This window comes from Sturnira hondurensis, unplaced genomic scaffold (genome assembly GCF_014824575.4).
Source record: "Sturnira hondurensis isolate 20B ecotype Veracruz unplaced genomic scaffold, ASM1482457v3 Scaffold0000167, whole genome shotgun sequence".
NCBI lineage: Eukaryota > Metazoa > Chordata > Mammalia > Chiroptera > Phyllostomidae > Sturnira > Sturnira hondurensis.
This window is the reverse complement of record NW_028072798.1, coordinates 11,143,236-11,167,242: the sequence shown is the minus strand read 5'-3', so window position 1 is coordinate 11,167,242 and position 24,007 is coordinate 11,143,236. Positions and strand designations below refer to the sequence as shown.

The 24,007-nt window shown below is 60.8% G+C and overlaps 1 protein-coding gene across 2 annotated transcripts in view; it reads right to left on the bottom strand.

Annotated features, from left to right (window-relative positions):
* SMOC2 (SPARC related modular calcium binding 2) overlaps positions 1-24,007 on the bottom strand; it is an 86,666-nt gene that overhangs the window by 10,435 nt on the left and 52,224 nt on the right. For both annotated transcript variants that reach the window (XM_037064195.1, XM_037064246.1), the window contains exons 8-9: positions 12,026-12,212; positions 8,386-8,468 (exon numbers count right to left, since the gene is read on the bottom strand). In XM_037064195.1, coding sequence (XP_036920090.1) covers positions 8,386-8,468; positions 12,026-12,212 — 270 coding nt within the window. The remainder of the gene's footprint in view (positions 1-8,385; positions 8,469-12,025; positions 12,213-24,007) is intronic.

Below are 24,007 nucleotides of genomic sequence, written 5' to 3'. Positions count from 1 at the left end.
TCCCGGACGCGGCTGCCTTCCCGCAGGCACTAAGTGGGGGTCACCGTAAAGTTAGTGGTGATGACAAACCTCCCTGGGCCTGTGAAGATGGTGACGGCAACGCGGCTGCCCCTGCGGCCACCTTGGGGCACCGGGGCACACTCCCCCTGTGCCCGCACCCACGCCGGGCTCCCGGTCATGACGCCAATGTGGCAGCAGTGACCTGTGCTCTGGGGCCACGCAGCCAGGGGGAGGCCTGGCCGAGCACAGGGTGATCGGGAGGGTCCACAGGGTCTGGAGAACACCCCCTGCCGGCGTGGTCCCTCTCCCCGAATTCCCCAAACCCCGCACCTCGCAGCCCAGTCCCTCACATGGTCCAGCAGAGGCAGACCCAGCTGGTCACTTTACCCTTTTTTTTTTCTTTAATAAGATGTGACTTAAGGAAGCCTTTCCATTCAAACGGAGACACCGTCTTCCCAAACTCCTGCTCCGTTTTTCTCACGCCCGACTGTTCACTGTACACACGGCCTCTCCCTGTCTCTTCCGTGGAGGTTAAGAAACAACAGGAGGCTGGACGACAGGACAGGCCACCTGGGGCCACCTGCACCACAACCCGGCAAAAACCCATTCACCGTGAGAATCGGCTGCCACTCGACGACAACGCAAACCACACGTCACAGCACCGACCGCCTGGTCCCAGCTCAGGCACCGTCACAGTCACTGAGCCCGTAGAGTGCCCAGAGTGAGTGAGCGTGTCCCGACACACTCCTGTCGCCTCCCGACCGCTCTTGAGTGTGACTCACTGCGGAGTCACCACGAGCCACCCAGGGTCCACACGGTGCCGGAGCAGGAGAGCCAGCGACCCTGGTACAGCGCTGCAGCCTCAGCGGCCCACCTGGCTGCCCTGGGTGACCCTCTGCTTGCATCCTTCCCACCGTCCGTGGCTGGGCCTGACCTCCCGCACTGAGAAACCTGGCGTGGACAAGGCGCCGGGATTGTCCCCAGAGAGGGGGACCAACAGCCACAGCACAACCTCACTGACAACGAACCAGAGGACACGGGAGGCAGGGCACACCGCCCGGATGGCTGGGTTCTCATCACCCAAGTCACCCCCAGGGCTCAGCACAGCAGGGCAAAGATGAAAGCAAACCCGCATGGCGCTGGCACTTCTCTGAGAAGAACAGAGCTGTGAGCTCGGGGCTGCCCAACCCCCACTGAGGCTGCGGCCCCTCCAGCGTCCAGGGCCCCCCAGGCACCCAAGTAGAACAGGGAGCCGCGCCATCTCTGCGATGCCATCTTACAACGGGGACGAGGGGCAGGAGTGGCCCCCTTCGAGAGGACGAGCCGCGCACCAGGCGGCTGCCAACGCTGGCCGCTCAGCCAAGCGGAAGCTGCGGGGCCCAGCGGACCTTGGCCAGAACGGCTGCGTTGAGGAGCAGTTCCCGATTTTAACTGGTTTCAGCAGAGGTTAATGTGCAGACGGGTGTGTAAACACAAGGAGACACCTTCGCCTTCGGGGTTCGGGCAGGGCAAGCGGCCCCTCCGGCAGCTCACAGGAGCCACGTTTTGGGAGCCGCAGGTCTGGCCAGTCTGGCCGGGACCGAAGAGCACGTTCTCGTCGGCTCCTGTGCATCCAGACCTGGCACCCGGGGCCAGAACCGGTGGGCGCGGCCGACAGTTTGATGAATGAGATGACAGACCCTGGCCGAACCCAAACAGAGAAAACTCTGTCCTGAATGCCTGAGCCCCGGACCCTCCCTGGGGCAGGCGAGCCTGGCAGTGTGAGTGCTCCCAGCTGTCCACCTCCCCCCCCAACCTGCCGAGGAAGGCGGTCACACACGAAGTGACCACCTGAAGACACACAGGAACCCCTTTCTCCTTGAAAAAAGTTCTTGTTTCTCTCCTCCTGTCACTGGGGCCCTTTGCCGACGTTGTGAGTCAGAGAGAGAATGATGACGCGTGAGAAAACGACACTTCAGACCTGAAAGTCCTTCTTACTTTAGAGACCTCAGCGGTATTCCTGACCCTCCACGCTCCCCCCACCCTGTCACCCAGGTCATCCCGAAGGATCAGCGCCCAGTGAGGCCGGCCCACGCCACCCACATGCTCAGCTGCACCCCATGAAATGCACCGTCTCCCTCAACAGCCCAGCTCCCCTCCTCGGGGACCAGGACCGAGCCGCCCTGGAAGCTGCACCCAGGGCTCCCTCTCGGGCCCCACCCTTCCTCTAAGTGGCCAGCAACTACAGCAAGTGCAGAGCTAAGAGCAGTAGGCCCAGCACGTCGGCGCCCTGCGCAGAAACGCCCGGAGCAGCAGGGGGACCGTCTGCAGACTTGGCGACACTCACTCCCCAGTTGCAGTCCCAGCAACACGGGCTGGTGCAGCGTCAAAGGGTGTGAGGCAGGTTCTCAGCAGTGAGCGCCCAAGTCAAAAGGGCCCTAAATGACGTCACTCAGGGCAGCTCTGCTTCCCCCGAGACTGAAGTCTGTGGCCTTGTGAGCTCCCCTCGGCCAGTCCAGGGGAGGTGTGCAGGGTCTCCACAGGCTGGAAATGGGGAAGGGGTGGCCGGGCTGAGGTTCCCTTTCCACTGTGTAGGTCTCAGGGCTCTGCTCAGTGTCCAGCGAAGCCTGTCCCCCGAAATTCAGCCATGAGTGAGCCAGAGCAGGGGGTAGGATCTCCGGAGGGGCTGAGAGGCCCCAGGGCCAGCCCTGTCAGGGTGCTGGGGAGAAGCAGGGGAGACAGAAGGCGAGTTCAGTGCTGGGGCCACGCCCACTCTGGCTCCGTTTCCACAGGGAGAGGGTCACTGGGTGCTGAGAGAGAGTCAGCACTGGGTGCTGGCCCTGACCCTGTCCCCACAGCAGAACGCCAGGGACAGCAGCGGGGATGGCCTCCCCGTGTCTGGATGGAAAGAGCTTCCTGGCCGCACGAGGACCAGGGACGACGGGCCACCGCCGACCGGGCTCAGGCTGCGTGGTTTTGAGGATGGAACAGCTGTCGATGACTGGCACAGGCGTGTGGCGAGCAGCCTTCTCCACGGTGTGCGGCTGGAGCAGGCTCTGCAAACACGTCTAGTGAAGGACGTGCTGGCCGCTGGTCCAGAACCTTCACACTGGACGTGACTTCTTCTGTTTCAGACTCAAGTTACCACTGACCAGCTCAGCCAGCCAGCCATCGACCATGTGCCAACAAGCCCGTCATCACAGAAAATCCAGGTGTTTTAAGATTCTGGAGTCGTCATTCAGCTTCGTGTTAAGGTGCGTGGAATCTGGAAACGCTGTGTGAGAGGGATAGTCCCCATCGGTGACAGCTCCTGATGTGGGCATGACCTCTTCACGTGTGCCTGACCCCCAGGACCTGCTGGTAACCATGGGAACAGGCGGTGGCTCCATCCTGCGGTCTGTCCTCACCAACCAGGAAACTGCAATGAGTGGGAATCCCCCCGGTGGGGTTCAGGGGACGGGCAGACCCCTTGGAGGAAAGGACACATGTGCCTGGACGCACAGGCAGTGGCTGTCAGGGAAGCCCCGTTGTCTTTAGGAGAACGCAGCCGTCGAGGAAGCGGGAAAGCAGACCAGGGAAGCCGCACCAACTGCTGGATCCTCGAGGAAGAGCCCCTCCCGACACGCGCCCTCGGATCTGAGCGTCCTCACGTCCGCCTTCGTGCCCAGGAGCCCAGGGGGAAGGAGGAAGTGTGGCTGGGGTGTTGGGCACCCCGCCCCGTCTCTAAGTCACGTGCCGGCTCATCAGTGCTGAGACCGGGTGGCCGTCTCCCACAGGCCCCCCGCGGCCTCCCGGCCGTTGCTTTCAAACCCACCAACAGGAGGCGCGAGTGATGCGGACAGACAGAAACCCGGGTCCGTGCTGGGATGAGACACCTTCACTCAGGGCTCCCGTGTTCGTTTACAGGTTTCCGGTCACGTTAATTTGAGGCAGATGCCTTTTCTACAACTCCAAGCTTTTGTTTTAGCCCCAGAGTGGAGAACCTTCTCTCCAGAGGGCGACTGGGTTCCACTGTTTTGTTTCCAAGAATTTCCGAGAGGCCTCCGCGGCCACCTCACGGCCATGCACTCCCCCAGATGGCCGGCTCATCACAGCCATGTCCTCTCGGACACAGAGCAGCCCTCGGACCCGGACCGCAGGGGAGGTGAGCTGGGGGCCGTGGGGCCCGGGCAGGACACAGCCGCCAGGTGCCTGGCGGCAGCACTCCGCTCCCCGCCCCACCCGGTCTGACCCGGCGGCACCCCGTCAGCACCCCCAGGCTCCGTACCACTCTGCAGTGGTTTTACTGCTAAAAACACATTTTCCTTCTCAAAATTCTGCCCACAGATTAAATGCAACCTGCAACCTCTGGGTGAAAACTCTGTCTCGTGACTTTGCTGTCATCGCAGCCTCTCTGCACCTTTGAGACGCCGTGACGCCCGCGGGTCTAGGCCGTGGCCTTTGAAGGGATGAAGACGGTGGGGGCCCTGTGGCGCCGTGCCCTGGCTGCGTGCGGGGCTCCTCACTCAGCCCCAGGAGGGCGGCAGGCACGTGCCGGCACCCATGCAGCGTTTGGCAATAAAGCCAAGCTCAAAATAAAGGCGAATAAAGTGGACGCAGAGACAAACCTGGGCAAAGCAGCTGGTGGGAGGGAGAGCTGGGCTGGCCAGCTGGCGCCCGACCCACACGGGCCTTCGAGCCAACAGGGAAGCAGAGCAGGGGCGGCTGGCCCCCCGCACGCCAGGTGGGACAGCATCCCTTTGTGCAGGGGTGGTGGCCCGGGCCCTCCTCCAGAAGCCACGTGGGGTCCACTTGGGCACAGCTGAGGCCCTGGTGTCCGGGACTCGACTTCTGGCCCAACAGAGCCTCCTGGGACCCCCTGGTCCTGGGGTCTTTCAAGCTCCCGCAGAGCTGACCTTCTGCCCAACCGACGAAGCTCGTCCCCCCTCTCGACTCCCCTCTCAGCCCCACCCCCGTCTGCATCTCCTCTGGGCCGCAGGCCGCAACCTCTGGCTGGCCTGCAAGGTGCCAGGCACGGGTCCCCAAGGCTGCAGGATGCCGCCCACACCCCCAGGAGTGGAGGAAGAGGTTCGCTGTCTTCCCATCTCGTTGGGCAGGAAGCACTCAGAGGTCTAATAGGAACAACAAACTCTGTCTGTCTGTCCACCTGTCTCTCTATCAATCAGGTCACCCCCCCAGATAAGAAGTTCCGATTCTTTATGGCTCATGCTATGTGCCCTAAAATCAGCCACACCACCGGGTTTTGGTCTCGATCCAACAGGGTCCATCCAGGGTCATCAGAAGGAGAAACCCGCCTGGCATCCTTACTTTACCAGTTCTTCAGAGTGTGCCCTGCTGTGCTGAAGGCATGGCCACCACACAGGGGACCACGTGGGGCCCAGGGACACCCCATGAAGGTGGGGTCCCCGGACGGAACCAGAAGCACAGCCCCAGGAAGCCCAGTCCTGAGGACGCACGGGTGCCCAGAGAGGCCGGGAAGGTGCAAGTAGGCATGGGGTGGGGGTGGGTGGTGCTGAGGCAGCTCGGGACGGAGGCCTCGCTCATGTGGGGGTCACTCGGCAGAGACTCAGAACACGGGAACAGAGGGAGCGGGGACGGGCGGTGGGAGGGCCTTGGCACAGGACAGAGCAAAGCAGGACAGAGGCCCCAAGGGAGGCAGGTGGGGTTGAAGGCCTCCCTTTGAACTTCACCAGGGTTAGACTTCTCTCGAGGTGATTTGACAGCCCTGTGCGGGGGCTTACAGAGCGTAGGGACCTCGGGAGTCGGCATGACGACCCCAGTTTGGTGACGGCCCATTAGGCCAGGTCTTGGGCCCCGTCCACCGGGTAAACTGGGCCTGGAAGACTGAACAGTCGTTTCTCTGCTAACTGCCCTGAGCCAATGAACCAGGGACGAGTTCTCGGGCGCCGCCCGCCTGCCGTGGAAGCCAAGGGCTCCCTTAGCTGAAGTGGCGAGCGGCGACTCACAGAAAAGCAGATCCTCCGCAGCCGCAACAGCGTGGGGCGCAGTGGGGCGGGGGGCGGCGCCGGCCCGGTGAGCTGCAGGGCTATTTTGGGAATGGACTTCTCTTCGGGACCAAGAACAGCCTCTATCCCAGCGTTATTTTAAGACCTACTTGTTTTTCCCTAATAAGGATAATTATCTCCAAAACCTCAAAATGATGAAGTGGCCATGACTGGCGCACTCCAAACACAAAGAGCCGCAGAGCACGCCGGGGCGCCCACGTGCCTGGGGCCTCTGCCTTGTGTCTGAGACACCGGGGCAGGGGGGGGGGCATCGCTGCTGTGACAACCGATGGGCCTCCTCTGGGTCAGTGGGGCGGGGCACGGACCTCTTCACAGTGCTCTCTCCAACCCCTGAGACTTGCAGGGCTCAGAGGGTCCTTCCCTAAATGGCACATTTGACAGCCAAGCAAGTCAACAATGATGTGACTCTGTTTCTCAGTGTCAATGACTAGCAGTTGCCACCAGTTGAAGGACCACCCGCCCTCGAGATCCAGAATCCCAGCTGGCGCCGAGCACGCTGGCCTCCACCGGGCAGGGGCCTCGCCGGTACTCCCACGGGAGGCAATGGGGGGCTGCTGTCTGTCACCAGGACTCTTGTCACCGTGACTGCACTGATGGCCGCAGAGCTTGATGGAGCATTGATAAGTTCCTTCGGGTGTGTGTGTGACAACCACCTGTAGCTCGACCTGGTTGTGATGCCGTTTTGTGTTGTCACAGATCTGGGAGACACAGACCGTCCCCGGGACCTGAGAAAGGCCACAGACACTCACTGGGGGCGTTCCACGCACTGAGCACCTGCTAGATCCGTCATTTCCTGTTAGGAAAAACACCGGCCACCAGGGCTCAGACCTGACTCGGAGGCAAGAGGTCTCCCCAGGTGACAGAGACAGGCCACGCCCTTCCGGTCCACGCAGAGGGACAGTGCGCCCTCCAAGTCCAAGGGTGAGACATTGTGGACACAAAAGGTGCTCAGTGAGGAATCTGCACTGGTGTCTGTGCCCACACCTCCCCGGGGGGCTCCCCACACCCGGGCGCAGAGAGCAGCTGTTGGTGACACACTAGCAGGAGCACCGCACAGGCAGAGGCCCAGGGCGACAAGACCGCGGCCCTGACAGACTCCGTGAATCCGCCTCCGAAGGTAGACAGGAAGGCGCAGAGCGGGAAAGGCCCAGACCTCTGCCAGCGAGAAAGCATTTCGGGGGAGCAGGGCCTGGGGATGGGCCGCGTGCAGGGCCCGCTGCCCCAGGACCACGCTCCCAGCTCCGCATCCTGCGTGCGTGCCTGCGTGCGGCTGGGAGTGCAGGACGCCCTTTGCTCCTGCGGCTGCTCTGGCCTCTCTCTGCTTGCTCAGGAGCAGGGAAGCACCTTTACCTGCCAGGCTTTAAACCCGTCACCCTCAATGGTAGTGCAGACAGTGCGAGAACCACACACCCGCCCTGGACAGGACCCGTGGAGACTGTGTGACGCCCAGGCGGCACCTGCGCTCCTCCCTGAGGACGTGACGGGGCCGCGTCTCTGGGCTCCGGCTGAGCACCACGCAGTCGGGGACGCACTCCAGGGAAACCGGGGAAACCAGAATGAAACAAAGGGCAACACACTTCGAAGCAGCTCGCGGATGCCACCAACTCCGCCGCGCAAGGTCGGAATCCTGCCTCGACTTCCCGGTGTCGCAGTGCCCGGGCTCAGGCGCTGCCCTCACACCAGTGGTCCCGGGGGAGCAGGGGGGGCGAGGGCTGGGGAAAGGCTCAGAGGTCAGAGCAACCCTTTTGGTGCATCACAGACGCCCACGGGCTTTTGGACGAAAGAGGCCACCACAAAACATCCTCCTCTGAGCACATTTTTAACAGTTACAAGATTAAACCCACAGCCCTGTTTACGTTCCAATAGACCTCTGCAGTGAGACCCCCTCTGCAGTGAGACCCCCTCTGCAGTGAGACCCCCTCGTTAGTGAGACCCCCTCCGCAGTGAGACCCCCTCCGCAGTGAGACCCCCTCGGCAGGTGGAGCTCAGGTCCTGTGGAGCCCCAGCCTCGGCCTCTCCCCAGAGCCAACCCCGTTCACAAGGAGCGTCGGACCCGGGCACCCCACCCCCCCGGCTTTCTCTCCTGGAGGAGGATAAATGGCGGGCGCACAGGCATGGAAGTCACACTGTGGAGGGTCCTAAGTGAGGGGACAGCGCTCCCGCCTCTGAAATGTTGGGACAGAGACCTGTGGCTCTTCCAACTTTGCCACCACCGCTGAGCCAAAGCCCTGCCTGCCAGGAGGCCCCACAGGGACAGGCAGCAGCCTCCTCTGGGGTGGGGACTGCTGGGGACAGAGCCGCAGCAGTTCTTCCTCGTCCCCAGTCCGCAGGAAGCACTCGGGGGCCCACGCTCCCCGCCCCCACCGGCCAGCCCACTCACCCTGCAGCTGGCGGCCCCTGTAGAGATCCCGTGCCTTGGCTGGGTGGGCCCTGGCCGTGTGGTCACATTTCGGCTGCTTGTACCTACGGGGGGGGCGGGGAATGGAGGGGAGAAGAGAGGGTCAGTGGGGTCAAGGCTTGAAAGGGTGTTTTCTTCCACCTCTTGCAGGGCCACAGGGCAGGGCCCCTCCTGGGCCCAGGGGTGACCTTGTTGACCCTGGATGTGGTGGGCGTCTTTTCACAGTCAGCAGAAAGAGCACAGGGCACACCCACACTGGTCTGTTCCGAATCTGGGCCGGAATCCTAGCCCTGAGGCTAATATAAAAACGTCTACGTCAGTGACAGTGTCCTCCCCCTTTGGAAGAATTCGGCGACTCGTCGGTCCAGGGCAGACATGCCACGTCAGGATGTGGAGTGAGAGCCCTTGACCCCAAGGGGAAGTTCAGACTCGGTGTCCACACCCACCACTGTTCCCTGTGCGAGGGAAGAGCTGTCTGGGTGCCCACCAGACGGCAAGCTCGCTGCCGGAGGGAGGTGGTGGCCTGTCCCCGGGTCACGTGCCCTGAAGGACGGAGAGCTTGGTGACCAGGCAGCAGGGCAGCCCGGCACAGCAGGAACAGTGTACGGTCTGATGGCAGATGGACGGGCCCTTCCACAGCCACCAGGAGACGGAAGGAGAGGTCCCCTGCACTGGGCGCTGCTGCAGCCGCCAGCAGTCGGCCAGGGCCACACACAACCCGACAGCCGGGCCCAGCGCAGCCACCACCATCGTGGCCAGGAGGGGACCTCCGGGCCCCCAGCTCCCGCTGCACCGTGCATGGGGTGTGTGTGTCCACTGGTGCCCGGCGCTGCTGCAGCCCAGCTATAAGCCAGGGCCACGGTGTCAGCTTGACCCCGAAACAGCAGGGGAACCAGGGGGTGTCAGGGCCAGGCTGCCTCATGTTTCTCTCCCAAAGAGGAATCCTGTGCCGGGGGCACTGCGCTGTGCCCCTCGGGGGAACGGTGCTGGTTTCAGTCCTTGGCACAAGGCAACAACAAAATTTGTGGTTTTTAATTATCTTGCTTGGAGACACGAGGAAAAAGAGCTGGCTTACAGTGATGATGTATTTCATGTCTGTGGCTAATTACTGGCATTTGACTTTTTAATTATCCTTCCCCATTGGAAAATGTAAAACAGAGGACAATCAAGGAAAACAAAACCTTGAACTTCTACCCAAATATAAACCAAAACTGTACAGTCTCTTCCCAGACCTGCTTCCCCAAGAAAACCCTGGAGAACGGCATTTCGGTGACAGCGGGTGTTCCAACAGTGCCAGGAACCCCAGGGCACCTGCCTCTGCACCCTGCAGTCACAGCAGAGCCCGCAGCGCGTGTGGCGGTGGCACTGGCCCAGCAGATCAGATGGCCTGAAGGCCAGCGCCTGAGTTCCCAACATCCTCACATCCCTAGAGACCAATCTAAACCAATTCCAATTTTCTTTCCAGTAATGGATTTAGCCACTTTGTATAATCCAATTGTGGCCAACAATCCATGAATTAGATCTGCTAAAGGAACTTTTTGGAAAGGATTTTGGCTCCTAAGCAAGGGAGAGATGGGCCGTGTGTCCTCTCAGCACTGTGGTATCCGGATGAGATGCCTGGTTCACTGCAGCTATCTTGTGACCATGAGGAGAGTCTCTCCAGAAGCATGAAGATGTCAAAGTGGAGGTTTGGGAAACTGTCCTCGGTGACATCTCACCAAATCACACTATCACCTGAAAAGGGGCCTCCTCCACCCCTGCCCCTTTGACGTGAGGTCACCGGCTCCCTCGTTATTCATGTCTGTCTGTCCGTAAGTCCTCATCAACACAGACACCTCTGACCAAAGCTGGCCAAGGTGCTGGCTCTGTGCACACAGCCCTCACTCACTCCATCTGGATGGCCTCCCGCAGATGCCCACCCATCGGCTCCCAGTCGGGGGGCGACATTCTGGCCAATTAGATGAGGGATGCCCACTGAGGGCCGAGGGCCAGTGGGAAAGCCCTCCTTCCCATCCGAAAGAGGCAGGACCTGTGTCATCAGGGCTGCAGAGGACGCAGAGGCCACAGGGCGAGCCGGTAAGTTGGAAATAGCCGAGCAGAGAACACAACACAAAAGTACGTCCTTGAACATGAGCAGCTGAAACAGTCCAAACCTCCTTGTCCTCTGAGCCGAGTTGGTGGGGTGTGAGGGCTCTGCTGCTGTGGCAACAGCCCCGCCAAATCCTGCTCGCTCCCCGACGTCCCCCAGCGGAAGGCCCAGGCCCTAGCCGGGGGGACGCATCTGCCTGCTCAAGGCCATTGCCTCAGTCCCTAGAACTGGCTGCTGCTGACCACCAGCACCCACGGCAATGAACGAACAACTGAATGAATGGATGGATGGATGAATGAGGTGAAAATCCAGCAGGAGTCCAAGGGGTCTCCTCCTAACTAACTCTGTTCCTTGACTTCAAAGAAGAGGGCCGTCCTCCGTCGGGCAGGCGAAGCAGGGCGCTGAGAGCCTGGCGCTGGTCTCCCTGGCGAGAGCCGGGATCGGTCTGGGCAGAGAGTCGGGATGGGGGTGGGGGAAGGGGGTGACTGTGCTCCTTGTCCGACCAGAATGTGACTCGGGTTCTGGGGGGAACCTTGTAAATGCTGATCTCATTGTGGAGCCAGTTGAGGAGTTCGGGTTTTGACGGCCTGAGGATTTTTATTGGCTGCCGCTGGGGAGCCGTCCACCAGTGCCCCCCCCCGACCCCCCCACACGGGAGGTGCAGCCAGGGCCGGGAGCGAGCGCCCCGGCGCCCCTGCATGTGCACAAACCCCACTTCCCAAGAAGGGCTTCTTAGAGGACCCGTGCATGGGAACCAAAATAAAAATCCCATCCCAAATCGCTGAAAAGGTGTCCCTCTAAACGCCCAATGGCCACCATGAGCAACGGCAGGGACCCTTCAGGACGGGCTGAGCGGCTCAGGCCTGGGCGCCCGGGCGAAGCCAGGGCTTAAGTACCTAACATGTGAGACACTGGCATCGACTTGTAAACCACTTGTGTACAAACTTATGAAAAATCAGAAGTCAACTCGTCTAACGAAAAGCTGCAAACTCACTCTAACTCACGTGGACCGCACAGCCACACCCAGCGGGGGCCGGGAGGAATGGCTTTGCCGAGGCCCCGAGCGCGTGCCGGTGCCTGGGGCCTGGGAGAGTGTGGTGGTCTCTGCCTCCAGCGTTTCCCTTCCACTCGGGAGCTTCAGGACGCACACACCTCACGTCACAGAAAGCGAGAGGGGCGGTCGGTTCCCTCCGCTGTGAAATGCCGGCAGCTTTGCCAGCGCAGGGCCAAGGGGAGCCGCCGCCAACACGCAACACACTCTCCGTGCCACCTCGGCCGGGACAGCGGGGCCTGCTGCACACGCCCACCCCGCATGAAGCCGCAAACCCGCCCACGAGGGCAGTGCCGTCGCTCACACGGTCAGCACCCCGGGGCCTTCAGAGGTGCGGGCTCCTCTCGTTCCCACAGCTGAAGCCAGGTGTCTGCAGACGCCCAGCACAGAGACGTGGGGGCCAGGCCAGGGGGCGGTGAGAACTGCGGGCCCCGCCCTCCCGCCTCCCACGCCCCGCCTCCCGGCCCCTGACGGGCCTTTACCTGGTGGAGGTGCCGGGGATGGGGCGGCCGGTGTCCACCAGCACGCACCAGCAGTAGCCCGTGGAGGGGTGGCACTGCACCGGCTTGTAGAGGCCACCGTGCGCGCACTCGGGAATCACCACGTTGTCGTTCTTGGGCTGCCTGGCCTCCTCCAGGGCCGACTGCTGCTCCTGGTCACACGAGGACACTAGTGAGGAAGACACAGGTGTGAGCACGCGGCCCGGTCACAGGGAGCCTGAGGCTGGGGCCCCGGAACGTCATGGGGAAGTGGGACCGGATGGGGCGCCGCTGGTGGGATGAGAGGGTAGCCAAGGGGGTCAAGAGCAGTAGGCATCTGCTGCCTCTTCTCAGCCATCGATCAGGGACACGCGTGCACATGGACATGCGCACCGACACGCTGAGGACACAGCTGACTGTGAACTACTGAAAACACACACGTGCAAAGGAAACTGTCAACTCAGAGTCTGAACAATTAGACCAAACGAAGACAAACATTTGCTGAAGTCGCAGCTCCTGTCAGCAGAGTAGGTTTTGCTCTTTCATCTGCGTCTGCCTTTTCGTCCAGTGCCCCCCACCCCCAACGACCCACAGCTCCAACAGCCACAAACCAGGAGCCTCGACGGCCGTGTCGCTGTGCACTTGGTATGTGTGGGATCCACCCGTGGCCCCCACAAGCCCTGTGATGACCGAGGCCCTTGGACACGAGACCCCGGCCCCCACCCCGGGTCTAAGTGCCTCGTGAAGCCGCCGCCTCGTCCCAGGTGCGGAACGTGCCGAGTGGCCTACACGGGGGGCTGCCCCTGGCGTCCTGGCCCCCGTGAAGCTCCGGGAGTACAGCCCCGAAGTCACAGTGCGGACTCTGGGTGGAGCCTGGGGCCAGGGAGCGGAGGGGACAGGACAGTGACGCCTGTCTGTGCCAGGCGGTCAGTCTGAGTTTGGGCACAGGCCGTGCGTCAACACTCTCCAACATCCTCACTGCACTTGGGCTGAACCGATGACCTTTTTTCGCGTCCTTCAGTTTCGTCACCAACTCTCACTTAAGGGGCTGCTGACCCCAGCGGGGGACTCCTCCATGCCTGGTGGCTTTGGGTCACATTGGGACAGGCCTCGGGCAGCTTGTGAGCCCAGGGCGGCCTGGCCGGAAAGAGTGACCACGGTACACGCAGCACAGTGTGACCATCAGCCCTCGGCGTGACAGTGAAATCAGCTTGCCGTCGTGACAAGCCAGGCGAGATCTAGCAGCGCCCGACACTGAGGTCAAGGGGCAGCTACGTTCATGTCGTTTGCCAGGCGTTAGCCCTGCACTGTGTCACCAACTGGTGACCTTTCACAGCACGTCATTTCTCTGGACGTCCCGGGAGACACAAGAATCATTGCGACCTCTCGGGTGCCCTGATCCACGACCGTAGCTTTCAAGGCTGGCCTCGGTCCCCGGAGGGGTGGATGAGCAAGCTGAAGCTGAATCATTTGGGCCCAGGCCAAGGTGTTGGGGGCTAATCTCAGAGCCTGTCCCCCGGGGCCACTCAAAGCTCCCAGTAGGTGCCCAGTGCAGGCCGCCATCCCTCCAGGAAGCCCTCGGGCCCTGTCATGGATCCGCTGGTCCCGGCGCCGTCTGCAGAGGACCACGTGGGCCCGCCCTGGTTAGGTGGACACTCCCAGTTGGGGCCGGGCAGCGCTGATGTCTGAGAGTGCCTGCACCACAGGCCCCACTGGGACCCCGGGGAGCCGCTGCCTGTGAGGCCTCACGGTGCTTCCAGCCAACCCCCTGATGTTTCAGTGCCCACATCAGACTTTTTTTTTGGTCTGGAAGTTGAGAACTTCAAACAACAGAGTTCTGACTCTCAAACAGGCCAGCGAGGGCTGAGCATTTGGTTTTCATCAACAGTGATACCCCGCTGATCTGCGCCCTGGACAGCAGACTTCGGACGAAGGGCCTCCCTGTGTCAGCCCTGGGCTAGGGGCCAGTGGGAGGACCTCCCCCGGAGCCTGCCCCCACTCGCCTTGCACAACACTCAGCGGCCGCCGCGTTCCTGGGAGTGTTGCCGCCCACATGCTCTTGCGTTTGCACTGACTGTACCCTGAGGTCTGGACTCCGGAGCACGCTCCCGAGTTTGCTCAGCAGATCCGCAAACAAAACCAGTCCCGTGTCACGTGGTGACCCTCAGGACGAGGTCCCGCCTTGGCCGTGACCGGAAGCTGGCAGGAACCAGGAGTGACGATGGTCGTGTTTCTTCCTGAGCTGCCAGTGGGGTCAGGGGACGCAGGGGTGGCCAGGCACTGCGGGCGGCCACTGTGGGCTGTGCGTGGCTACGGCGAGGGCGGCGCTTCTGCTGGCTGCCTGGTGGACGCTCCGCCGACTTCTGGGAGCACTGGGCCCCTTGCCAGAAACTTGACTAGAGAGTAGGATTCGTGGGTAACTGGGTGCCAAGTTGCTCGCACTCTGGGGACACACTGTGTCCATCAAGTCACCCTGGAAAGTTCCAGAAATGTCCCTTTTGAGGACTGGACTGGATGTCATGTTGGAAGCCTCAGCCATCGCCTAAAATTTGCCGAGGACGGTGTGAAAGCAGGAAGCATTGTCGCCGAGACAGCAGCAACCCCGTGTCTCCATCTGTCTGTCGGTGTAGACATCCTGGCTGACGCGATGTTAACCTTTGCCATGGAACCCAAGGGTCGGGTGAGGGGAGGAAGAAGTGGCAGTGACTCGCTGGATCCCCCGTGGCTTTGGAGGGGGTTGAAAACGAAGCTTTGACATCACTACGTTTCTAAACGTTGGGTGTGAACCCTGGAGGTTTCTGCCCTGGCACGCGGGCCCGGACGCAGGTGCGCCACCCCATCCACACAACTCCCGGTGAGCCCCTCCGCCGTCCCGCCCGCACCTGGGCTCGGCCTTGTCCGGTCCGTGAGCTCGTTTGAGCTCCAGGCTCCCAGCGCGCCTCCCCCCGCCCCCCCCCCGCCCGCTGCGGGCAGATGCCGGGAGCTGCTGAGCACTCGGGGGAAGGCCGGCCTCAGCACTTTCTCATTAAAGGGTTTGACTGGAATCCCGATCACAGCTCCAGCTGCTTTATATTATTGCGTTCTACAACCGTAGAGCAATTCTGTACTTTTACAAAGTTACCTCCATAAACTTATGAAAACATCCACTAAAAATATTCATTTATTTCCCAAACTAGCAGATTTCAGCGACTTACATGTTGCCCGACAGCCTGTTCAGCGATCTGCCGACCGGAGAGAACTCAGGCTGCGGCAAACGGCTGCCAGAGACTCCCGAGGGGCAAGAACCGCTGCGGGTGGCCTCACCCGACACAGGCCACGTGACCTTAGCGTGGCAGGGCCTGACTCTTCTGCGGGAAGTGGCAACAAGTCCGGTCCACTTGGGGAGAAGGGGAAGGAAAAGGCCTCCGCGCGGCCATGTGTCCTGACGCCCGCCACACTTGCGTGTTCCTCCGGCCGCCTCACCTCCACACCAGCTTCGCAGAAACACTCAGGACTTCGCTGTCCACTCTCCAGTGGGTGCGAGACCCACAGAGGCTTTTAAAACAGACCGAGACACTTGGAACTGCTCACTTGCCATCCCACGCCCACCACTGCAGACCTGGGGCCAAAGCCCCCAGTGAGTCGCGGTCCCGGCCACGCATCCCTGCGGTTTCCCCGTCCACTCCCCGCAGCAGCTGTTCGCTTCGAAAGGCCTCCTCTCCCGGCCCCAAACTCCCGGGATGGGTTTGCCGTTGTGTTGCAGGGAACTTGTCGCCTCTCCATCAGCTACTTGTGGGCTGGGTCGTGACGGCTGTTACCGGTTTAGGGACTTGGTGCCCCTTTGCCCACAGGACAGTTTGCTCTGGGAACACTCTGTTTTCCCAGGAGCACCCCACTTTCACAGAATTGCACGGAAGTGCTGTTCGGGTGCTGCCAGAAATCATCGCTGACATCGATGGCGCCGTACTTCCCCGCGGTCCTGCCGGCGCGGGCACCGCACTCACGTCTGACTCCCAGGGACAGGCCTGTGCTCTCTCCGCCTCCGACCCCTCTCCACTTCGGCTCTGCATGGAGTCGTGAGGAGGCCAAAGGCTGCTTCTTTGACCCTCTGGCAATCCTCTAAAAGCGCGGCGGGCTGCACGGTGTGACGTGGAGAAGATGGCGCAGGTGTGGGGAGACGGTCCAGAGAGGCGGCCTGACCTGGCCCGCAGCAACTGGGACCAGTGACACAGGGGCGGGGCCTGCCTGACCGCGTCACACTGGCCCCGCAGCCTCAGGGGTGGTCCGGAGGAGCCCCCAGGACAGGACGTGAGTCGACTGGGGAGGAGAGACAGGGTCCTGCAAACCTAGTGTCTGAGGCACCAGAAATCACACTCGGTGACCCTATCAGATGTTTGATGACATTGTGCCCTCAAAGCAGATATTTTAGCCACAGTAAACCTTCTTTCTGTTTTGAGGAAAAGAAAACTTAGGTGTTTGCTTTTATGAAGGTGAACCACTTCGTTAATTAAATGGCAAAACTCACAGAAAACTGGGAAGGGAAGATAACCCCTGTATGTCAAAGAGCAAATTAAAACAAAAACCTGTAGCTAACATAAAACTTAATAAAATAATGGCTGCTTTCACTCTAAAATTGAAAATAACCTCATCAATTCTACTTCTCATATGTCATAGGCCCTAGAAGATGCCAAAAAAAGTTTAAAAAAACAGATTTGAAACAAAAACATGTACAACTGTCCTTAATCACACATGATAGAATTGTGTATTTTTTAAAAAATACTAAAGCATCTACAAAAAGCTGCAAAACTGAGTGTGACTAGTGAATTATCAAGACATAATGTTAATATGCAAAAATAGCTTGTGCGTCTGCATACTAGCAAAAACAATGGAAAGATAAATGGTTCAGTGCAATTTGCAATAAAAAATGGAATTCTTAGGATTAAACTGATGAAAATATGTGACATTGTAAACAAAAAAAGCACTGCTGAGAAAAATCGGAGGACACCGTCAACAAAGCGGAAGGGCGCCCATGCAGCAGACAGCTCCTCCAACGAGGGGCCAACATCCCAAACACAGGAAAAGTCCCACGACTCAGCAAGGAAACAACCCAGTGAGAAACGGGCGGAGGTCCGAACAGACCCTGTTCACACGAACGGCCAACCGGGATCTGCAAAGACGCTGCGGTCGGACACCCACCAGGAGGTGTGAGCACGGCTGTCATCGACGAGACGGGGGCGGGGTGGGGGGTGCGTGCTGCAGAGCGGAGGAAAGGGGCCCGCCTGCCCGCCCCCACTGCCGCAGCAGCCACTGTGGAAAACGGAAGGAGCTCCCCACTCTGGCACTAGGACAGCCTTACGATGCAGCAGCCCCTCTTCTGGGTATTTACCCAAAAGACTCAAGGGCGCTCACTCCTAAGAACGCACGCGTCACCCTCAGTAAGCACAGGGGCAGGCACCACCGTCGTCAGGTGTGACCTCGGCTCACCCCCTGAATGCCCAGGCGCCCTCGTGGTCGCCTGTCGGACGCTGAGCCCTGGGCCTCCGTGATGCCCGCGCTGAATGCACACCATGCCCTCGGGCACCTGGAGGGCCCGTCGGTTCCTCCGAGGTCTGCGCTGCGTGGTTACCTGTTGTCTCGGCGGACCGGCCCCGAAAGTTCAGCTGCTCCGTGCGGGCTGCTCCCGGGGGAGTTTTGAGGTTTAAATGAGACATGAAAATACTTCAAGGATAAAATGATGGACAGTTTGTTCAATAGGATCCCACTTACAAAAGGCAGGAGGCTGGTCACGGAAAGTATTTAGAGGGCATTGTAACTTCAGGCTTCCCACATGAAAGCTGCACGAGACCCTGAGGCTGGAGAACTGTCCTCATCTTACAGACTCAGCGGTCACATCGGAGAGAAGCCGGGCTCCCAGGCCAGGGACGTGCGTTTCCAGTGGGTCCCCAGATGGTGGGGACGCCCACATTTGCGTCTGTCCCAGGGTTCAACATATGTGTTCTTTATTTTTCCTCAGAATTGATTACTTAATTTTTACACACGCTGTCTTCATCAGTCATGGAATTTTTTGTGGTTTCCTCTATAATTGGGCAACATTCAGATGATCAAAAGCAAAACAAGGAAAATCAAAAGGAGGCCATTTAGAATCTGATTTTCTAGAAAAGGCAGGTTGGAGGGGGAGGCCTAGAAATCATAGTTTCGGGGCAATATAATCACTCGCAGGTCCACGGTCAGCACCGGACCAGCCAGCACCGCCAGGCTGCGGCTCTGCCTGGGAGGGGCCTGGGGTCAGTGGCTGTGTCACTGACTTTACAGAAGACGATGGTTTATTTCTAAATGCGCTTTGTAGTCTGGGCTTGTCACCACAGTGTCACAGGCACTGAGGGCGGGGAGCAGAGCTTTCCGTGTGTCCCCTTCGGTCCTGGAGACAACGGGATGGCGTGGGTGTCGCCAGGGGCAGACGGAGGCCCCGCGGGGTGCTCTGCCTTCCTCCTGGCTGCAGAGGGCGTCGGGCTGAGCGAGAAGCCACTCTCCCGCCAGTGAGGTGGGGCCGCCGTCCAACCGGGCGTGCCAGGCCCTGCAAACCCTCAGAACCCAGTGCACAAATACAGGGAGCTCTCAGTCAGACTTGTTTCCAAAAGTAAAGGTCTGGATTCGAGTCACGATTGCAGGGACAGTAAGGACCACAGGGTCCACTCTGACTCACCTGTCTCCTACTCGTCCCCACAGCAGCCAGCCCAGCCTGAGGGCAGCCACAGCCCGAGAGGCTGCTTCCAACAGGGACGTGAATCCTGGGCCCGGAGGCCAGGGGATCGGGGCGCCATTGGCCAGGGTGAGGGCAGGCCACCCCTCGGAGCGCCCTCTCCCACCCTAGCCCTCCCTGCATCCTCCGTGTCCCCCGCCTGTCCACAGGGACCATCTCTGTGGAAAGTCAGCCTAAAGTTTTTTGAGCCAAGCGTTTTTCCAGCAACTGCACCGCCATCACTCTCGAAAACCTGAGACCAAGTCATCCCTCGTCCCCTTCTTTCCTCCACCATATTGAGCCCAACTCTCCACAGTGCTTCCCAGACCCCATTGCTCCCCCATTCTGCAGTCACTGTCCCCAGCCCTGGGGACCCCCGAGCTGCCCTGAGGCCACCCCAGCCCCTCCCCCATCACGTCCTCGAAGTTCTCACGCGGCAACCCACCTGCAGACCCTCCTGGCCACCACTCATGACACCTCCTGGGACCCTGTCCACTCTGGGACGGCCCCTCAGCTGCCCCCCCCAGGACAATGTGTGCGGAAACTTTGGGAGTCAAGAGGTGCAGTGCACGGAGGGGCTGTTACCATGGGCCAGACGTGTTTGTCCCCACGGTTGGTCCCCAGGGTGTCTGCAGCATCAGGAGACTGCTTCTATTTTTAAACAGTTGGGAAAATAGTCCGATTTTGCATTTGGAAGCTCTACAGAAAGGATCAGAATGTTCCCCACTTCCCAGAAACGCCCCGCGTGGAGACCTGCGCATCTGACGTGGCCACTGTGCGCACACTGAGGCCGCATCTCACCTCCAACCTGATAGGACCTCCGACCCGGTGCTCAGGGCGGCCCTGTCCCTCTGTGTCCCTGGTAAATAGGGCGGCCCTGTCCCTGATAAAGTAAAGAATGATGTGGGTTTTTTTAGAAAATGGAGAAAACAAAGAAAAAACAAAAGCAGCATCCTGACACAAGTGACGGACATTGGGGAGCCATCATGCTCACGGGCCACCCAGGGCCCTGGGCAGCCTCTGCCCAGAAATGGGCCGGCCCAGGTCAGACCCCATGGAGCCCATGTTCTGTCTCCACATCAGACACAGGAGCTGCCCACTTGCATGGTCACAGAGATGCAGATAAAATGAGACACAGGACACTGTCCCCAGGCAGCGTCACCCCTTCCTCCACAGGGTGTGAGACACAGGACACGGAGACCCAGACAACAGGTGACGTCACTTCAGGATGAGAGGGTCCCCACTGGAACACCCTGAGCCCTCAGAGCCAGGAGGCTCCCCAAATACCTGCCACTGTGCCCTGAAGCACCATCCACGTCCAGCTCACTGTCTGGGCAGCCCCGAGAAGGCCAGCGTGTGGCAGGGTATCAGAGGGACCCAGCCCTCAGTGCACAGGTGTAACTCGGTCCTGGGGTGCAGGCTCTGGTCTCTCCCAGACACACCGCAGGAGAGCCTTCTCTCCTCAGGAAAACGGGGTGCACAGCCGGGCCGCTGGTCAGCTGGGTCAGAAGTTCAGGGACCGGAGGACGTGGGCTTGGTGTGCAGCGAGGCCCCGACGGACCAAAGGAAGCCAGAGCAGGAAGGGCCTCGGCGGTCAGTGACGCGCCCCCCGACTGGACGGGGTTTACAGAGACAAGGCCCGTTCCTGCTTTGCAGTGTCTGGAGCAATGTCCAGACTCCCGGGATCTCCGGGCCATAGAAACTAACGAAAACCAAAAAAATCTCATGTTTTAAGTGAATTTACGATTTTGCGTAGGGCCACATTCATAGCCACCCTGGGCCACGTGCCGCCCGCAGGCCACGGGTTGCACACCCCGATTCATGGTCTTGTTCAGTCCCAACCGCCAACAACTACCGAGGGTTTCGTCCAAACCAGACATGGCGCTGGTCACCCAGGGAACCTGGACTCTCAGCTCCCACTGGCTGCAATCACCTGCTTTCTGGGTGTGGCCCCCACTCCCTGGGCCCCCCTCCACTGGCGTGACCCCTTGATGCACCCTGCCCACTGCACAGGCCCTCAGTGCACCCCTGGGGACCGGATGTGGGAAAGCAGAGTGACTTTCCAAAGGGGACTCGGGCCCCGTGTTCAACCCCAGAGCTGACACTGCATCCCTGGAAGGAGACTCCATGGCCTTGCTGGGACCACGCGGCCCTCAGGAGCCAGGCTGGGCTCCGAAGGCAGGACACCCTGTGACCAGTTTTCTGGGCAGCCAGACCCGGCCCACATGCTGATGCAACCCTCCCTCCGCTTCGGGACTGGACTGCCCCTGTCCTGGGGAGACGCAGAGCCCCTGGGGCAACTGCGTGGGGACAAAGGCCTGAGGCTGAGTGCCGCACGCAGGGCCGAGGTGGGCTGACCGGCTGCCAGCAGACCAACACATGCTGGCTGTGCTCTGGGCTGCGGGGGGAGTGAGAGCCAGGGAGATGGCAGGGCCCCGCTGGAGCCGGAGACAGCGGCCCTGACCCCGGCCGGCAGGGAGTGACCACAGGGACAGCGAACCTAATTACAGAGGCGGGCAAGCCCTGGGAGATTACAGAGGAGCAGCCGTGCGTCCGAGGCTGCCTGCCAGACAGGGCCGTCCGTGCGGAGCAGGGTGACTCTCCCATGTTGGCAGCTGGTCCCCACGCTCCCGGCTGTGTCTGTTTCCTCCGTCAGCCTGACCCCGGCTTGGCTGCGCCTCCCTTTCCTGGTGAGCATGCGCAGACCTCAGACACAGTTCCCATCCTCCTCCTCCTCCTCCTCCTCGGGCCTTGGTGGCCGCACACACAAGACACCTAGCAGGGCGTCAGCAGACGTCTGGCCAGTGTGCGGAGAAAATACTAAGGGGGAAGGGAAGCCTTCCTTCTAAAGACACACGGAAAACACACGTCCCACGCCCATTTTGTAGTCTGGTGTCTCCTGCAACTTCTCAATCACGGAATAAGTGCTTTTGTGAGTTAGCTGCAAAACCTGAGCTGCTCGGGGGTGGGGGGGAAGCCCACAGGCTATGTCGTCAGCCTGGAGATTTGGGGTGAGGGGCTGGGCTGGGGGCACCAGGGAGGGGGCGCGGCCACAAACCCCGATCAGCACGCTCTCCACCGCGGGTGCATCTCCTACCCCCCAAAGCCCCTCCCCTGAGGAGGGAGAAGCCGGTAGACACATCTTACAGAAGAGCTCACACCGAGCAGACTCTAAATATTTAGCTTGTGCAGACAGTCGGGGAGCAGGAGAGGGCAAGCCTGGCCCCAAACGCGCCACCTAATAAGGCAGCATTCTGTTCTGGTTGACCCAGGGCACCTGGTCCCGCTCGGCCCGCACAGGCGTGACCCTCAGGGCGGCAGGGGAAGAAGGCCCCTGGCTGTGCACAGTGAGGGGACTGCTCCAGGGACATCCCACGTGCCCCCGACATGGCTCCGTCCCATCTCACTCTCTGTGGGTCCTCACGGTGCAAGGTCATCTCTCAGGTCAAGGCCATCTCTCACAGGGACACAGGACCCGTGTCGCCCTCCCACAGCGACCCCACGACTGCGTCTTGTCTGTCCCCTGCTGCTCTGCCTCCCATCCCTGGGACCCCAGATGGCTGAGGCTGAGCCCGCAGGTCCCTTAACCAGCCTCCGTCCCCCCCCAGCCCCACAGTGAGCTCACTCCTGCCCCCCAGCTCCACCACACCAGCTCCTGCCCTCACCTGCGTTGGTCACCCCCGCCATGGGCTTTAGCCACAGACTCCACATCCACCAAGAAGGGGCTGCAGGGACCCTGGCTGTCAGTCATTTGTTCCCAGGAGTGACCTTTCTCCACATTGCCGGGCCGGGGAGTTACGCCCCTGACCATCAGCCCTGTGGTGGGCGTGAGGTTTATGTCCCTCTGTCCACATCCCCTGGGAGGGACACTGCATGACAGGGAGCAGCATGTGCACCCCCCAGTTCAGGGGTGACAGTCTGCGAGAAGGACGTGTCCTCGAATTTCCTTTCCAAGCTCTTCCCCAAACCACAGGGAGCCTTCTGCCCCGGCTGCAAACCTGGACTGTCCTGGGCGGGGCGGGGCCAGGCACGGTGGTCACCTCAGGCTCTCTGCTCGGGGAACATCCGTGGGGCCTACTCTCATCTCCGAGTGGGCACTTCCCTCCAAAGCAGCAGCACCAGACCCCTGCCGATGGGGGAGGCCTCAGAGGGAGGCTTCCGTCCAGCGAAGCCCTGGACGTCCACCTGGTGGGAGAGAGGGGCGCGGCCTGCGACCGGCTCCTCTGGGCTTTCCGAAGGGGCCTTGGCCAAAACCTGTGTCGGCCATGTCTTCCTGTGGGCAGCTGGCCTCCCACCATGGCTTCCAGCCCTTCCCTCCACACACCCTCGTCCCGCACTCGGCCGGCCACATTGAGAGGAGCTGTTCGAGTTATTTGTAAGTATTTTCACCTCTTCAAATGACCCAGACTTCATAACTTAAGGGTCTAGTTGGGATCCAGATATGTTTGCGAGCTTGCACTTAAAAAATGAAATTTAAAAACCAGGGGAAAGAGTTCTTTAAAAGTTACATGCAAGCCAAGAAAACATAACTCGTCTACTGTTTCCTCGGGAACACGGGCCATCACGGCTCGGAGCAGACTCAGAGGACGACAATCGCCCGGCACCGACCCGGAGGCGCACCAGAACAGGAGCCTGTACCAGCTTCTCGGGGAGCGGAGAAGCGTGGTGCCGAGGCCCGTAAGACTGGAACACGGTGAGCGGGGGGGCACAGGGCATCTGCTGGGCGCGGGGAGAAACACTGTTCCCCAGGAAGGCTGTGTGGGGTTGGGGGGGGCTCTCAGAGGCCAGGGGCCTCTGTTTGAGGAGCCTCAGGTGGGGCACCTGCGTGGGTCCTGGGGTCCACAGCCCAGCCATGCGTGTTTTGGGGGGCTGTGTCTGGGAGGGGCCCTCGCCTGGGCCCCTTGCACAGATTCTGGACCAGCCACACTCTGCTGCTGACCTCAGATCTGAAATAAGTAGCCAGACAAGTGGCACGTGCCCGGGTACTGCCAGGGGCCAGTGCCCGGCTGAGCCAGCAGGGCAGGGTCAGCCCCATGTCACAGGCATGGGAGCCCTGGGAGGGGTGACAGCTGGGCCACTCCTGAGTGTCCAGAGTTCCCTCAGTTCTCTCCGGACTCAGAAAACAGCAGTCCCACAGCCAGCCTGCCACCCACCCCCCAATATGGGATTGTGGGGAGGACCAGCGGGGCAGGACGCGCTCGGCTTGGGGGATGAGCAAAAGGGGCCCACTCTGGGGAGCGCTGCGGGGTCGTTCGCACTGAGGAAGG